The sequence below is a fragment of the Budorcas taxicolor genome, chromosome 4 (assembly GCF_023091745.1).
Source record: "Budorcas taxicolor isolate Tak-1 chromosome 4, Takin1.1, whole genome shotgun sequence".
Lineage (NCBI taxonomy): Eukaryota > Metazoa > Chordata > Mammalia > Artiodactyla > Bovidae > Budorcas > Budorcas taxicolor.
In genome coordinates this window covers 102,965,669-102,983,838 of record NC_068913.1, presented here as the reverse complement: position 1 = coordinate 102,983,838, position 18,170 = coordinate 102,965,669, and the positions used below count along the sequence as shown (strand labels likewise).

Here is an 18,170-nt window from a genome sequence, read left to right as displayed (position 1 = left end):
CTTCTCCAGGATTCTTTAATTTCCCCCATCGATCCACCATGATATAAGAGAGTGATCTTTTAAAGTGAACATTGGGTTATATAATTTTCCAGCTTAAAACTCGGCAGTGATTGCCATGTCATTTAGAGGAAAACCTCACCCCTTGGCTTGGTATGAAAAGTCAAAAGTCCTTCATAGGCTGGGCCAGCCACCGTCTTTGAACCCATCTGTCTGCCACATGGATTTAAGTTCTTGAGGCACACATCAAGATATTCTTCACCTTCTGATACTTGTGTGTTTTATCATGGTACTGGAGATCTCTATTCATGACCAGCTGTTTCTTACAGTTAGAGCCCCTCAGAGGTCTTTGTTGATTTCCACCTCTAAATAGGTCGCACATTGTTCTTTATCAAAGCACCTTGTTCTGCCCTTCAGAGCACTTTCTGTGTCATAATTATTTACAAGCATTACTCATTTGCTTGTGTGTTGCCATCCTCCTGTTGTGTAGGCTTTGGGAGATCACTCATGAAATTTGTTCCAAACTCGTTGTACCAGGCAGGATGCAGAAGATGTGATCAGTGAATATCTTTTGACCTAATGAATGTACAGAGGAGTGAAAGTGTTAGTTGCTTAGTTGGGTCTGACTCTTTGCGACCCCGTGGTCCCTGCATGGAATTCTCCAGGAAGGAACACGGGAGTGGGTTGCCATTCTCTTCTTCAAGGGAGCTTCCTGAGCTAGGGATCAAACCTGGGTCTCCTGCATCACAGGCAAATTCTTTACCAATGAGCCACCTGGGAAGCCCATGAAAGGGTTAATTTCCCCCTCCAAATCTCTAGGAACTCTTATTCTAAGAGTACAATTTGGAAATGATTCTTAGGTCACATGCTATGTGCTGTACTTAGTCATGTCTAACTCTTTTCAACCCCATGGACTGTGGCCCACCAGGCTCCTATGTCCGTGGGATTCTCCACACAAGAATACTTGAGTGGGTTGCCATGCCCACCTCCAAGGCATCTTCTCAACCCAGGGATCGAACCCAGGTCTCCCACACTGCAGGTAGATTCTTTACTGTCTGAGCCACCAGGGATGCATGACCCACGGGGATTCTTAATTAAGAGACTTAGATACTTTACTTCATGTAAGCGAAAGAGACAGTCACTTTAGAATTAGTTTGACCTGTGTTCAAAGGCCATCTCCGCTTCTTTTTCCCTCAGTGGTATCTCTAGGCCTGGGACCTGGAGTGGGGTTGTTAATCACTGTCTCCTAGGCTTTGTAGGGTGCTTGATACCTGAAGTTTTTTTTAATGAATGTTGGTTTGACTCCTCTAAGTTGAAACCTTCCAGATGGACTCAGTTTCCTTAGATGTAAGCTGCTTGGATTGGTCTATAATTTCTAAGATACTTTAAAAAACTCTTTGAGTAATGCTTTGCCAACAAAGGTCTGTCTAGTCAAAGCTATGGTTTTTCCCGTAGTCATGTAAGGATGTGAGAGTTGGATTATAAAGAAAGCTGAGTGCTGAAGAACTGATGCTTTTGAACTGTGGTGTTGGAGAAGACTCTTGGGAGTCCCTTGGACTGCAAGGGGACCCAACCAGTCCATCCTAAAGGAAATCAGTCCTGAATGTTCATTGGGAGGATTGATGCTGAAGCTGAAACTCCAATACTTTGGCCACCTGATGCGAAGGGACTGACTCGTTGGAAAAGACCCTGATGCTGGGAAAGATTGAGGGCAGGAGGAGAAGGGGATGACAGAGGATGAGATGGTTGGATGGCATCACCAACTCACTGGACATGAGTTTGAGTAAATTCCGGGAGTCGGCAGTGGACAGGGAGGCCTGGCATGCTGCAGTCTACGGGGTTGCAAAGAGTTGGACACAACTGAGTGACAGAACTGAACTGAACTGAATATTATGAATTGAACTGGCTGCTTTGGACAGTAATTGAGCAATTGTGTTATGCATTTTTGCTAACCAAACTGAAAATAATCCCTGAAATAACGGATCACCAAGATTTTAACACCCATAAGTAATAACCCTATTCTTACCCAGTACTTGATGGTGGTATATGAATAATTCAGATTATTGATGAACAATAAAAAGATGTTACAGTATTAGAAGCCTTGCTCTGCTATCTTAACAGCATGTATCAACACTCACATTTGCAGTGTGAGGCTTCTGAGTCTAATTTCAGTTCAATAATTTAGAAGAAATGAATAATAGTCAAAAGGAAATAGTATGAAAAATTTAAGTGCTTGGGAAAGATGGATGATAAAACAGCAGTGATTCTCTAGAAGTGTTCTTTTTCCCCTAACTGATAAAAAACAATAGATGATCCTCCAAAATGGTAGCTGTGTGATTTGTCAAGGAAATTAGGTTGAGAATTTCATTCAATTCAACACACATTTATTGGCTTTCACTTTGTTCAAGCTATGTTTAAGCAGCATAGAAAAAAATTTATATCAGATCTAAGAAGACCTCTAAATAGATGGATACGTGACATCTCAAATCAGACTCACAGAGACAATTACTCAGTTTCTACAGTGGTGATTTGTATGAATTATTTTATCTGTGCCTCAATTGCCTACCTGTTTCCTAGGAAGGGTGATATTAAAAATATTCAACAACTTGCAGAGTCATAAGCATTTAAATAAGAAATTTAAAAATGTTCTCTCTTATTTTCTAAATAAACTAAACTACATGGTTTTATAAATCTGTTTACCAAACAATATATGTCGCTGCACGAATGATTCATCGTCAGCCTCATAGTTTCTCAATAATTGTTGATTTGTGGAAATTACTGGTTTAATCTCTTGATTAGGGTTGTCACTCACTAAATAATCCCGTGAGTCAACCATGATTTCTCATAGGTAATTGCATCAAATTCTTCCAGTGTTTCCCGCCTTCAGTTCTTAAATGGAGAGTCATTAGGTGATTTATAATCTCAATAAGCAGAGTTTCTCTTAACATCAGTGTTATTGTTCATTCTCCCCCAGCTTCTGCTACACTAACAGCAATTATAGTAAATTTTTCTATCTCTCATAATACCGCCTGACATTTTTATGTATTCAATATTTCCACTACTGACTGTCATTGAAATCATTTATTGAAAGAGCTTGAACTTGATATTTCAGAGCAGAGAAGAGGTCCTGCAACAGAGTCCTTGAGGATACAGGCTCTTTTGCCAGCCTGCCTGGGTTTGAATCCTTGCTCGGCCCTTGACATTTGCAGTCACCACTCTATACCTTAGTTTCATCATCTGTAAAATGAGGATGATGATGATAATTCAAGTCAAACCTTTTGATAAGCTGCCCTACAATGATGTGATTTGGGATAGAGTACAATTAGCAGTTGGCCACTGTCCTTCCAGGCAGTGGGCTAAAGTGCTTCTCACCTGGGTGGGCGGAAAAGCTGGAGCAGTCTGCCTCATCTGTGAGGTGAAGGGTCTGGTACCTTCATCCCAGTAGAGTTTTTGCACTGACCTGGAGGTATGGACAGTAAGCAGGTTCCTAGACTTGTAGCCATAGGCCCCTGAATTGTTTATATTGATACCTGGACAGACAGCTGCCATCAGTGGGGCATAGCCCAGTTTTCTGACTTTGTGGTGGAACCCAATGGCATTGTCCAGGCAACATGGTTTATTTTCAGAAGAGAGCTCCAGAATCATAAAGACCTGTTATGCCCAGAATTAACATTCTAATTTCTTAATAATGAGGAGGTGGAAATGGTGTGCAGTGTTGAGGGCATGGGGGTGCTATGGTAGCTATGGAGGAGCCAGGGGGATGGTAGAAGCACCGAACTGCAATTTATCAATCAGTATAGACATATTTCAATGTTTTTATCAACTCAGGATTTTACTAGTAATCAACTCTATAGCACCTCTATTCATGAAAATTCTCATGAAAATTAAAATTATTATTATATGTAAGTCATTTTTTAATTAATTAGTTTAATTGGAGGATAATTACAGCATTGTGATGGTTTTTGCCATCCATCAACATGAATCAGCCACGGGTGCACATATGTCCTCCCCTCCTGAATCCCCTTCCCGCTTCCCTCCCCACCCCATCCCTCTGGGTTGTCCCAGAGCACTGGCTTTGCGTGCTCTGCTTCATGCATCAAACTTGTACTGGTCATCTATTTTACATATGTTAATATACATGTTTCAGTGTTATTCTCTCAAATCATCCCACCTTCTCCCACCATTCGCCTTCTCCCACAGGAGTCCAAAAGTCTGTTCTTTACATCTGTGTCTCTTTTACTGTTTTGCATATAAGATCATCATTGCCATCTTCCTAAATTCCATATATATGTGTTAATATACTCTATTGGTGTTTCTCTTTCTGGCTTACTTCACTCTGTGTAATAGACTCCAGTTTCATCCATCTCATAAGAACTGACTCAAATGTGTTCCTTTTTATAGCTGAGTAATATTCCATTGTGCATATGTACCACAAGGTCCTTATCCTTTTGTCTGCCAATGGACATCTAGGTTGCTTCCATGTCCTAGCTATTGTAAACAGTGCTGCAATGAACATTGGGTACACGTGTCTCTTTCAATTATGGTTTCCTTGGTGTGTATGCCCAGCAGTGGCATTGCTGGGTTGTATGGCAATTCTGTTCCCAGTTTTTTAAGGTATCTCCACACTATTCTCCATAGTGGCAACAGTTTGCATTCTCACCAACAGTATAAGAGGGTTCCCTTTTCTCCACACCCTCTCCAGCATTTATTGTTTTAGACTTTTTGATGGCGGCTATTCTGACCGCCGTGAGATGGTACTCATTGTGATTTTGATTTGCATTTCTCTGATAATGAGTGACGTTGAGCATCTTTTCATGTGTTTATTAGCCATCGGTATGTCTTCTTTGGAGAAATATCTGTTTAGTTCTTTGGCCCACTTTTTGATTGGGTTGTTCGTTTTTCTGGTGTTGAGCTGCGTGAGATGCTTATGTATTTTGGAGATTAATTCTTTGTCAGTTGTTTCATTTGCTATTATTTTCTCCCATTCTAAAGACTGCCTTTTCATGTTGTTTATTGTTTCCTTCATTGTGCAAAAGCTTTTAAGGTTAATTAGGCCCCATTTGTTTATTTTGTTTTTGTTTCCATTACGCTGAGAGGTGGGTTGTGGAGGATCTTGCTGTGATTCATGTCAGAGAGTGTTCTGCCTATGTTTTCCTCTAAGAATTTTATAGTTTTCTGGTCTTACATTTAGATTTTTAATTTACTTTGAGCTTATTTTTGTGTATAGTATTAGATATGTAAGGCATTTTAGAAAGTGCCTGACACAGAGATAGTTCTCAAGAAATGTTAACTATTATTATTAGCTTCTTTCTGAGAACAGTGTAAGAATTGTGTCCTTATTTTATTAAACTGCCACAGTAGAAAAAGCAAGACAAAAACTAGACTAATTAGTAGGACCATTATACTTCTTTATATCTTATTATAGTTAAAAGACCATTGTTCCTCCAGGATCTTTGTTAAGTTTTAATTTAAATTGGTTTGACATAATGAAGAGAAATAGAGGCGACAATTTGGAATTGATAATGCTAATGCTTGTTAGAGGTATCTTTGTCACTCTGAATTTCCTGTCTTGACATAACGTTTTTTTTCTCGACACTGAACTGTTTTCTGTGTCCCTCCTTACTTAGAACAATGCCTGGATAGTAGGCATTTGGTAAGTATTTGCAAAGTTGAATATATATTAGAGGGCCTATTTTAAAGGGAAAATATAGACTGTGGCCTGACAATACAAATGTTAATTTTAGGTAAAGTATGTGTTCTTAGAAAAGGACAGGAGAAAAACATTAACAAGTATTTTAGGGGAATTGGCCTAAGAGAGATGAATTGTGTGTAGGTTACTAGGGTTTACCTGTAGTATTAGGCCTGAAGACCACTTTCCCTCTTATAAAGCATCCCAACAGCTGGGTGACATGTGCTTCTTGAGTGATTATCTATTTGGGAGGAAAAGGACCTTCCATGTTTCCTACAGCACAAGCCAAGAATGGGGGCTTCCCAGGTGGTTCAGTGGTGAAGAATTCACCTGCCAGGGCAGGAGATGCAGGAGACATGGGTTGGATCCTGTGTCGAGAAGCTACCCTGGAGAAGGCAATGGCAACCCATTCCAGTATTCTTGCCTGAAGAATCCCGTGGACAGAGGAGCCTGGTAGGCTACAGCCCATGGGGTCACAAAAGAATTGGACACAACTAAGCAACTAAGCACACACCTTGGAAGACCTTGGAAGCTGACTGCATTCAGAATACCTAAGGACAACCTCATTACAGAATTTCACGCTAGGCTCGTGTCTCTTGTCTTTGTCATCAGTTTTCTTTGGTGTTTCTCTTCCTTTACTTTCGCTAGTTAACAAACAAACAAACTCTCAAATCATGAGATCTGCTTCTTTTTGAGAATTTGATTTCTTTAAAATTCTTTCTAACACAAATGTTGAGTAGGATGCTTGCCTGGCACTTAATAAAGCATTAAGTACACATTTGTTTTCTAAAATGGATGTCTTTGTCCTTCTCTCCTTCACCTCCTTTCTTTAAGAATATTTCTTACCTGCCTCAGTTACCTCCCAGCCCAAGGTCAAAACGTAAACCATGTTTTTACTAAGAAGAAAGCAGAGTACCAGAAATTCATTACAGGCCTTTGTCACCAGGAAGCTGCAAAGAGAAGGAATAACTAATGGTTTCTGCAAACATGAAAGATCACCAAAGATGGAGGCTTAGCTTTGTTTTCCCAAGTGGATTTGTGTTTATTGTTAAACAAATCACACAGGCACATACTTGGTTGTGTGCTAAGATGGGCTTAAATGATTGTTCATGGAAATCTCTACTCTTAAAACAGTTTTAAAAAAAGAATCCTGGAGTTTGCATACTGAAACATATTCGTTTACTTTTGTTTTCCCACAGAACTTTGTGCGTCACCACTGGGTGCACAGACGTCGGCAGGAAGGAAAGTGTAAGCAGTGTGGTAAGGTAAGGCGTTGCCCTGCACGGCTGTGATCGCAGGAGGGTGCTCAGGCCTTGGCAAGCGCCTGAGGTCCATGAGTCCCATCACCTGAATCCAGGGCTCAGTACGTCACTTCCCTTCCAAAGGCCTCCTTCCTTTAAGCCTCCTTCCCTTAAAATGGGCTTCCCTGGCGGCTCAGATGGTAAAGTGTCTGCCTGCAATGCGTGAGATTCGGGTTCAGTCCCTAGGGTAGGAAGATCCCCTGGGGAAGGAAATGGCAACCCACTCCAGTACCCTTCCCTGGAAAATCCCATGGATAGAGGCCACAGTCCATGGGGTCCCAAAGAGTTGAATGCAACTGAGCCATTTCATTTTTTTTTTCCCCTCTCAGAGGTCTTCTTTTTGTTCTCGGATTCCCTCAAGAGGCAGTGGTCTTCATAGCAGGGATTGGCACGCTTTGAGTGCTAATCCCTGGTATGAAGGGATTTTTATTTCACTGTTGACAGTTAAGAAAAGGAGACTTCCTCTCTTGTTTAAACTCCCTCCTGAGGATTGTGGGTACATCACACACTTCTTCAAACAACAACAGAAAATCAGCAGGTGGCTGAGCAACGTGGCTCGTGTTGATATGTTGTGGTTGAGCAGAACTGGGTAGAAGGGCAACATGGAAGCAAGAAGGGTGTTGCTCTCCTGGGATATCACCCACTTCCTAGAAAGAGATGCCCTTCTCATATGTCGTCATTTATGTCCACTCCTTGAGTGTCACGGGCTGTGAGCCCCTCAGGGTGCAGGGCCACGTGTAAGAGTGAGGCAGGGCTCTTGCAAGCTGCATGCTCTGTAGACTGCCCGATATTGACCCTAACAGATTTGGGTTATGGCTTTTTTCAACGTACAAAGATCTACTTTAGGAATGGAAGGATCCTCTGAGAAGGTTAATCCGGTGGTAAATCCTACTACAAAGATTTTTTTAAAAATCACATCAACATAAGCTGGTCATTTGATATTTCCAATTTTCGTGACATGATCTCTAGTCTTTCCCCTTCTGTTGTTTTCTTCTAATTTTATGCACTGTTCATTGAAGAAGGCCTTTTGTCTCTCCTTGCTATTCTTTGGAACTCTGCATTTATTTGGATATACCTTTCACTTTCTCCCTTGCATTTCGCTTCTCTTCTTTCTTTAGCTGTTTGTGAAATCTCCTCAGATGACCACTTTGCCGTTTTGCTTTTCTTTGGGATGGTTTTGTCCACTGCCTTCTGTACAGTATTGCAGACCTCCGTCCATAGTTCTTCAGGCACACTGTTTACCAGCTCTGATTCCTCAAATCTATTCCTTACCTCTTGGAGAAGGTGATGGCATTCCACTCCAGTACTCTTGCCTGGAAAATCCCATGGGCGGAGGAGCCTGGTGGGCTGCAGTCCATGGAGTCGCTAAGAGTCGGACATGACTGAGCGACTTCACTTTCACTTTTCAGTTTCATGCATTGGAGAAGGAAATGGCAACCCACTCCAGTGTTCTTGCCTGGAGAATCCCAGGGACGGCAGAGCCTGGTGGGCTACCGTCTATGGGGTCGCACAGAGTCGGACACGACTGAAGTGACTTAGCAGCAGCAGCAGCAACATTCATTACCTCTACTGTAGTTTCATAGGGGATTTGATTTCAGTTGTGCGTGGCTGTCCTAGTGGTTTCCCCCCTTTTCTTTAAGCCTGAATTTTGCTATGAAAAGCTGGTGATCAGAGCCACAGTCAGCTCCAGATCTTCTTTTTGCCAATTGTGTACAGCTTCTCCATCTTCAGCTACAGGGAATGTAATGTTTGATTTTGATGTTGACCATTTGGTGATGTCCATGTGTAAAGTCGTCTCTTGAGTTGTTGAAAAAGGGTGTTATCTATGACCAGTGCATTCTCTTGGCAGAATTCAGTTAGCCTTTGCCCTGCTTCATTTTGTTTTGAAGATTTCACCCAAAGATAGGCATAATAAAGGGCAGAAATGGTAGAGACCTAGCAGATGCTGAAGGGATCAAGAGGAGAAGGTAAGAATACACTGAAGAATTGTACAAAAGTGATCTTAATGAATTGGATTGCTACAACTGAGTGGTCAGTCACCCTCAGAAAGACATTCTGGAGTGTGAAGTCAAGTGGGCCTTAGGAAGCACTGCTGTTAATAAAGTTAGTGGATATGATGAAATTCCGGTAGGAGGAGGATGCCATCAAGGTGTTGCATTCAGTATGTCAGCAAATCTGGAGGACCCAGCAGTGGCCATGGACTGGAAAAGGTCACTCCCCATCCCAATTCCCAAGAAGGGTAGTACTAAAGAATGTGCTAACCACTGGACAGTTGCACTCATTTCCCATGCTAATAGTTCAGTTCATCCATTCATTCAGTTGTGTCTGACTCTTTGCAACCCTGTGGACTGCAGCACACCAGGCCTCCCTGTCCATCACCAACTCCTGGAGCTTGCTCAAACTCATGTCCATTGAGTCAGTGATGCCATCCAACCATCTCATCCTCTGCCATCCCCTTCTCCTTCTGCCCTCAATCTTTTCCAGCATCAGAGTCTTTTCCAATGAGTCAGTCCTTCGCATCAGGTGGCCAAAATATTGGAGTTTCAGCTTCAGCATCAGTCCTTCCAATGAATATTCAGGACTGATCTCCTTTAGGATGGACTGGTTGCATCTCCTTGCAGTCCAAGGGACTCTCAAGAGTCTTCTCCAACACCACAGTTCAAAAGCATCAATTCTTTGGTGCTCAGCTTTCTTTATAATCCAGCTCTCACATCCTTACATGACTACTGGAAAAACCATTGCTTTGACTAGATGGACCTTTGTTGGCAAAGTAATGTCTCTGCTTTTTAATGTGTTGTCTACGTTGATCATAGCTTTTCTTCCAAGGATCAAGCATCTTTTAATTTCATGGCTGTTGTCACCATCTGCAGTGATTTTGGAGGCCCCCCACTCCCCCGCCAAAATAAAGTCTGTCACTGTTTCCATTGTTTCCCATCTATTTGCCATGAAGTGATGGGATAGGATGCCATGATCTTAGTTTTCTGAATGTTGAATTTTAAGCCAACTTTTTCACTCTCCTCTCTCACTTTCATCAAGAGGTTCTTCAGTTCCTCTTCGCTTTCTGCCATAAGAGTGGTGTCATCTGCGTATCTGAGGTTATTGATATTTCTCCTGGCAATCTTGATTCCAGCTTGTGCTTCATCCAGCCCAGCTTTTTGCATGATGTACTCTGCATATAAGTTAAAATAACCAGGGTGACAATATACAGCCTTGACGTACTCCTTTCCCTATTTAGAGCCAGTCCTTTGTTCCATGTCCGGTTCTAACTGTTGCTTCTTGACCTGCATACAGATTTCTAAGGAGGCAGATCAGGTGGTCGGGTATTCCCATCTCTTTAAGCATTTCCACGGTTTGTTGTGACCCACAGAGTCAAAGGCTTTGGTGTAGTCAATAAAGCCAAAGTAGATGTTTTTCTGGAACTCTCTTGCTTTTTTGATGATCCACTGGATTGTGGCAGTTTGATCTCTACTTCTTTTGCCTCTTCTAAATCCAGCTAGAACATCTGGAAGTTCACAGTTCACACACTGTTGAAGCCTGGCTTGGAGAATTTTGAGCATTACTTTACTAGTGTGTGAGATGAGTGCAATTGTGCGGTAGTTTGAGCATTCTTTGGCATTGCCTTTCTTTGGGATTGGAATGAAAACTGACCTTTTCCAGTCCTGTGGCCACTGCTGAGTTTTCCAAATTTGCTTTCATATTGAGTGCAGCACTTTCACAGCATCATCTTTTAGGATTTGAAATAGCTCAACTGGAATTCCATCACCTCCACTAACTTTGTTCGTAGTGATACTTCCCAAGGCCCACTTGACTTTGCATTCCAAGATATCTGGCTCTAGGTGAGTGATCACACCATCGTGGTTATCTGGATCATGAAGGTCTTTTTTGTATAGTTCTTCTGTGTATTCTTACCACTTTTTCTTAATATCTTTTGCTTTAGTTAGGTCCATACCATTTCTGTCCCTTATTGTGCCAGTCTTTGCATGGAATGTTTCCTTGGTATCTCAGATTTTCTTGAAGAGATCTCTAGTCTTCCCAATTCTATTGTTTCCCTCTATTTCTTTGCTAGTAAGGTCATGCTTAAAATCTTGCATGCTAGGCTTCAGCATTACGTGAACCAAGAACTTCCAGATGTCCAGGCTGGGTTTAGGAAAGGAAGAGGAACCAGAGATCAGATTGCCAACATTTTACTGGATTATAGAGAAAGCAAGGGAGTTCCAGAAAATCATCTATCTCTGTTTCATCAACTACACTAAAGCTTTTGACTATGTGGATCATGACAAACTGTGGAAAGCTCTTAGAGAGTTGGGAATACCAGACCACCTTACTTGTCTCCTGAGAAGCCTGTAGGTAGTTCAAGAAGCAACAATTAGATCCCTGTATGGAAGAACTGATTGCTTCAAGATTGAGAAAGGAGTATGACAGGACAGTCTGCTGTCACCCTGTTTGTTTAATCTATATGCTGAGCACATCATGAGAAATGCTGGGCTGGATGAGTTGCAAGCTGGAATCAAAATAGGCAGGAGAAACATCAACAACCTCAGATATGCATGGCAGAAAGCAAAGCGGAACTAAAGAGCCTCTTGATGAGGGTGAAGGAGGAGTGTGAAAGAGCTGGCTTAAAACTACATATTAAACAAAACTAAGATCATGGCATCAGACCCCATTACTTCATGGAAATAGGAGGGGAAAAGGTGACGTAGTGGCAGATTTCCTCTTCTTGGGCTCTAAAATCACTGTGGATGACGGCTTCAACCATGAAATCAGAAGATGATTGCTTCTTGGCAGGAAAGCTATGACAAAGCTAGACAGTGTGTTGAAAAGCAGAGACATTACTCTGCTGAAAAAGTCCCTATAGTCAAGGCTATGGTCTTGCCACTAGTCATGTATGATTCTGAGGGCTGGACCTTAAAGAAGGCAGAGCACCAAAGAATTGGTGCCTTTGAATTGTGGTGTTGGAGAAGACTCCTGAGAGTCCCTTGGTTGCAAGGAGATCAAACCAGTCTATCTTCAGTTCAGTTCAGTCACTCAGTTGTGTCTGACTCTTTGTGACCCCATGAATTGCAGCATGCCAGGCCTCTCTGTCCATCACCAATTCCCGGAGTTCACTCAAACTCATGTCCATCGAGTCTATGCCATCCAGCCATATCATCCTCTGTCGTCCCCTTCTCGCCTTGCCCCCAATCCCTCCCAGCATCAAAGTCTTTTCCAATGAGTCAACTCTTCGCATGAGGTGGCCAAAGTATTGGAGTTTCAGCTTTAGCATCATTCCTTCCAAAGAGCACCCAGGACTGATCTCCTTTAGAATGGACTGGTTGGAACTCCTTGAAGTCCAAGGGACTCTCAAGAGTCTTCTCCAACACCATAGTTCAAACGCATCAATTATTTGGTGCTCAGCTTTCTTCACAGTCCAACCCATCCAAACATGACCACTGGAAAAACCATAGCTTTGACTAGACGGACCTTTGTTGGCAAAGTAATGTCTCTGCTTTTGAATATGCTGTCTAGGTTGGTCATAACTTTCCTTCCAAGGAGTAAGTGTCTTTTAATTTCATGGCTGCAATCACCATCTGCAGTGATTTTGGAGCCCCCCAAAATAAAGTCTGCCACTGTTTCCACTGTTTCCCCATCTTAAGGGAGATCAATCCTGCATACTCGTTGGAAGGACTGATGCTGAAGCTGAAGCTCCAGTATTTTGGTCATCTAATGTGAACAGCCAACTCTTTGGAGAAGTCCCTGATGCTGGAAAAGATTGAGAGCAGAAGGAGAAGAGGGTGTCAGTGGATGAGATGATTTGATTGCATCACTGATGCAATGGACGTGAACTTGGGCAAAGTTCAAGAGATGGTGAAAGACAGGGAGGCCTGGCATGCTGCAGTCCATGGGGTCTCAAAGAGCTGGACGTGACTGAGTGACTGATCAACAACAACAAGCTGGTTTCAATAAAGGAAGTTTTGATTTGGTAGAGTGGAAGATAATTTGGGAAATTATAGTCCTCATCAACTCATTTCTAATATGTGTATTTATTCATGTGACTCCTTTGGGTCAAGCACTGGGGTGAGCTGACCAGTACGCATTTTTGACAATAGAGGGAGACCACCTAAGTTGTGTGCAGGGTGAGTGAGACAGGGAAAAAAGTTTGATTAATTTTGTTGTTTGCCCAGTGCCTGGAAAGAAAAAATGCTGCAGCCATTGGTCACCAAGCTCTTCTTTGGAAGGCCACATTCTTTAGCCTCAAGGGTATGCCCCTCCCTCCATTATAACTGGTAATATCTCCTCCAATTCAACACAGTGACTTCCAGCTGGTTCCTTTCTAGCCTGGCATCTTTCCCAGCTAGAAAATAGATTAAAAGCAGACAAAATAGATTAAAAGGGGAGGAGGAAAAAAGGGGGGAGGGGAAGAGGTAAAAATAGAAGGAGGAGGGAGGGGGAGTTGAAAGATGCTTACCAGCCCTTTTCCACAGCTGGAAACAAAAAGAGGTCAGCCCTTTGCCCTCACATGACCTCCTTCGTTGGGTCCATCTCCTTCCCTTGCTAGTGTTGCCCTAGTGGTGGTGGATTAGTCACTAAGTTATAGCCGACTCTTTACAGCCTCATAGACTGTAGGCCACCAGGCTCCTCTGTCCATGGGATTTCCCAGGCAAGAGTACTGGAGTGGGTTGCCATTTCCTTCTCCAGGGGATCTTCCCGACCCAGGGACTGAATCTTTGTCTCCTGCATTGCAGGCGAATTCTTTACTGACTGAGCCACCAGGAAAGGCCTGGTGTTGCACTCCAGCTTATGAATTTTCTCTTAGTGAAGTATAGACTGTCTACAACTTTCCCATAAGAATGCACACATGTGTACACATAAGAGAGAATGAACAGGTAGGCACAGCCAGTTTTAAGGTCGGAGATGTGAACAGTAGGAAGGATTTGGAAAAACTACCTTCACTGGACAGCCTAGTAGCTGGCACCCCCTCAGCAGTTTTCAAGCCATAATAGATTTAGAAATTTTATTAAAAGAAAATCAATAAGCATTGTATATCTTGTGACAAATATTCCCTAGCGTCATATGCACGCCCCTTTCTGGCCCTGCCTTCTGTTGGCGTGATCAACCGCAGAGGAGGAACTGGACACCCGCAGTCTGACTTGCTGTGACCATGTCTCTCTTCCCGGCCAGCGTCCCTGGGCAACCATCTAGGAGTGCTCACAGGGCGCTTCTCATCATGGCTGTCTGTGGTGAAGTCTGTGGTCCCAGCTCTATAATACTGTTCTGTTATATTCATCTCCTGTGTTTATAATATAGCTGCTTATGGATTCTCACAGGCTCAAGCCATTGTGGCATGGGGTGGTCTTAAATCCATCTCCTTGCTGGATAATAAGTAACGCTTCTTTGGAGCCTGGTTTATCCCCTGGATTAGAAGAAACCTAGTGACTCTCTTTCTGTTTGCAGACCAGGTGTTGACGGTTCATTTCAGATTTTTTGTGCTCTGCATAGTTTTCATCAGTATGGTTGGCTGTACATTCTTACATATCCAGAGATTTCTAAACCACCCCCCCCCACACACACACACTTCTATGCAGATTATTCCATAGTTTATCCATTGGGATGGGGTAATAAATAAATATTCACTAACCGAAACCAAATTTTTAAACTGATGGTTTAAAAACATTTGGGCTTATTAGTAAGTGTTTATAGCTAAGAGTGTTTGTAGTTTCACTTTCTGCTTTTTTCAAAATTAACAGTAAATATTTGGACTAATTTTCTTGCAGTCCTTGAATGTGTTTGAGTGTGTGTGGCATATAATGAATAGCAAATGAGACTACTTGTGATTCAGTTGCTTTACCACTCACTCACCACCAGGCTGCATGTTTACGATCACTGCATAGAGTTTTCATTCATAATCCTACATTGTGTAAGAGTTAGGGTCCAGGCTTCCCTGCTAGCTCAAACAGTGGAGAATCTGTCTGAAATGCAGGAGACCTGGTTTCATTTCCTTGGTCAGGACGATCCCCTGGAAAAGGGAATATCTACCCACTCCAGTATTTTCGCCTGGAAAATCTCATGGATAGAGGAGCCTGGCGGGCTACTGTCCAGTGGGTTACAAAGAGTCAAATACGACTAAGCTACTAACACTTTCACTTTCTTTTAGGGTCCAGGAAGGAAAGAGATCTCACACTCAAATTATGTAATTTGATGTGTTTAATAGAGAGAATCTTTAAAATGCATGAGCAGAGGAGAAACCACAAGGAGAGTATAGAACTCTATTCATCTGTCCCTGGAGTGCCATGGCAACTCTAATGTGCCTATTTCTGTATGATTTTGATTCCTTCTTCCTCTGTCACAGCAATTCTGGCATTGCTCCTTCACTTAACACTCATTTTTCATTCAAGTTTTCAGACACCATTCTAGTATTGATTCTAGCATCCCAGTGTTAGTGCTGTAGTCTTGGGGTCCTGATAATGTGTTAAATTCTTTGTTGTAGAATGCTCCCACATTGAGAAACTCTCTTTTATTCAACATTAAGTCCTGCCCCACTTTGTCCTGCACCCCCAGGACCTGGTCCCATGCACGCTTTCCCTTTTCTTGTTGGTATATATTGGTTAGGTCCTACAGCTAGATTTTTTGAGATGTATTCCTTTTTCTCTCTGAGCAGCCTCTGCACATTCCAGACTGGGTATATTGGTGTGAAAAGATTATTAGGTCATCTTAGATACTAGCAAGAAGAGTCGATTTTCATTCCAATTCCAAAGAAAGGCAGTGCAAAAGAATGCTCAAACTACCGCACAATTGCACTCATCTCACATGCTAGTAAAGTAATGCTCAAAATTCTCCAAGCCAGGCTTCAGCAATACGTGAACCGTGAACTCCCTGATGTTCAAGCTGCTTTTAGAAAAGGCAGAGGAACCAGAGATCAAATTGCCAACAGCCGCTGGATCATGGAAAAAGCAAGAGAGTTCCAGAAAAACATCTATTTCTGCTTTATTGACTATGCCAAAGCCTTTGACTGTGTGGATCACAATAAACTGTGGAAGATTCTGAAAGAGATGGGAATCCCAGACCACCTGACCTGCCTCTTGACAAATCTGTATGCAGGTCAGGAAGCAACAGTTAGAACTGGACATGGAACAACAGACTGGTTCCAAATAGGAAAAGGAATATGTCAAGGCTGTATATTGTCCCCCTGCTTATTTAACTTCTATGCAGAGTACATCATGAGAAATGCTGGACTGGAAGAAACACAAGCTGGAATCAAGATTGCTGGGAGAAATATCAATAACCTTAGATATGCAGATGACACCAACCTTATGGCAGAAAGTGAAGAGGAGCTTAAAAGCCTCTTGATGAAAGTGAAAGAGGAAAGTGGAAAAGTTGGCTTAAAGCTCAACATTCAGAAAACGAAGATCATGGCATCTGGTCCCATCACTTCATGGGAAATAGATGCGGAAACAGTAGAAACAGTGTCAGACTTTATTTTTTGGGGGCTCCAAAATCACTGCAGATGGTGACTGCAGCCATGAAATTAAAAGACACTTACTCCTTGGAAGAAAAGTTATGATCAACCTAGATAGTATATTCTAAAGCAGAGACAAACCTAGATAGTATATTCAAAAGCAGAGACTTTGCCGACTAAGGTCCGTCTAGTCAAGGCTATGGTTTTTCCTGTGGTCATGTATGGATGTGAGAGTTGGACTGTGAAGAAGGCTGAGTGCTGAAGAATTGATGCTTTTGAACTGTGGTGTTGGAGAAGACTCTTGAGAGTCCCTTGGACTGCAAGGAGATCCAACCAGTCCATTCTGAAGGAGATCAACCCTGGGATTTCTTTGGAAGGACTGATGCTAAAGCTGAAACTCCAGTACTTTGGCCACCTCATGCGAAGAGTTGACTCATTGGAAAAGACTCTCACTGGGGGCAAGGGGAGAAGGGGACGACAGAGGATGAGATGGCTGGATGGCATCACGGACTCGATGGACGTGAGTCCGATTGAACTCCGGGAGATGGTGATAGACAGGGAGGCCTGGCGTGCTGCAGTTCATGGGGTCGCAAAGAGTCGGACACGACTGAGCGACTGAACTGAACTGAACACTAGAATGGCATTTGAAACTTAAACAGCAGCAACAGCAACAAATCTATCCTCCAATTAAAAAAAATTTTTTAAGAATGACATGATGGTTACATATCCTGACTGCGCAGAGAGAGGACAGTGATATCTATGTTTCAAACCCTTCTAGATATTGACCTATATATCTCTCCTTTTGACTGATTCTAATTTGTATATTTTTGCTATAATAATGCTATAATTATTAGTTTAAAAAATCCATGTTAAGTGAGGTAAAGATACCAGAATTGCTGTGATAGAGGAAGTAGAAATCAAAATCTTACAGAAGTAGGCCTGCTAGAGTTGCTATATCAGAGACAGCTGGAAGACCCATCAGTTTACTATTAAAATCCCAAAGTGAAGTCAAAGCTGTTTCTAGGTAGCAGAATCTTTAATTTCTCTAAAGCATGCATTATATGGTGGTATTCCTTTGTCATAAATGCATGAAACCAGAAGGAGCACAATCTAAATAATTTTGGCAGTATCTTTCTCCGTTGTCTGGGAGCTGTTACAGAAAAAGTCTAATTTTGCACCAAAAGAAAGTGCAATTAGTTTTACCAGCAGAATAGCATTTTCCTCCATTAGTTAAGGGTGGAGACTATAGCCAGTTATGTCCTGAAATGTCATACTGTCAGCAAGATTATAGACTATAGGACTTCTCAGAATATATGTAATGATTTGTAGTTGGTAACTGTGATAACATCAGTCCTGCCTTTTAAAAAACGTAGTTTTGGTTAGAAACAAATTTTCCGGAAAATGACCTGCTTGGTGAATATTATCAAGCTTCCCTTGTGGCTCAGCTGGTAAAGAATCTGTCTGCAGTGTGGGAGACCTGGGTTTGATCCCTGGGTTGGGAAGATTCCCTGGAGAAGGGAAAGGCTACCCACTCCAGTATTCTGACCTGGAGAATTCCACAGACTGTAATAGTCCATGGGGTCACAGAGAGTCTGACACAATTAAGCGACTTTCACTTTGGTGAATATTATCAACATTAAAATTATAATTTTTATTGGGAAGGTTATCAGTTATGGGGCAGAGATGGACATTAATTTTTATGGAAGACCATTATTATTGTAATTGTAGCTAGTTGTACCATTAGATAAAT

General features: G+C 42.2%; 1 protein-coding gene across 1 annotated transcript in view; it reads left to right on the top strand.

Annotated features, from left to right (window-relative positions):
* The window catches only part of DGKI (diacylglycerol kinase iota), a 504,567-nt gene that overhangs the window by 227,291 nt on the left and 259,106 nt on the right, over window positions 1–18,170 (top strand). Inside the window, exon 6 of the mRNA XM_052638497.1 lies at window positions 6,886–6,951. Within this exon, the coding sequence (XP_052494457.1) occupies window positions 6,886–6,951 (66 nt within the window). The remainder of the gene's footprint in view (window positions 1–6,885; window positions 6,952–18,170) is intronic.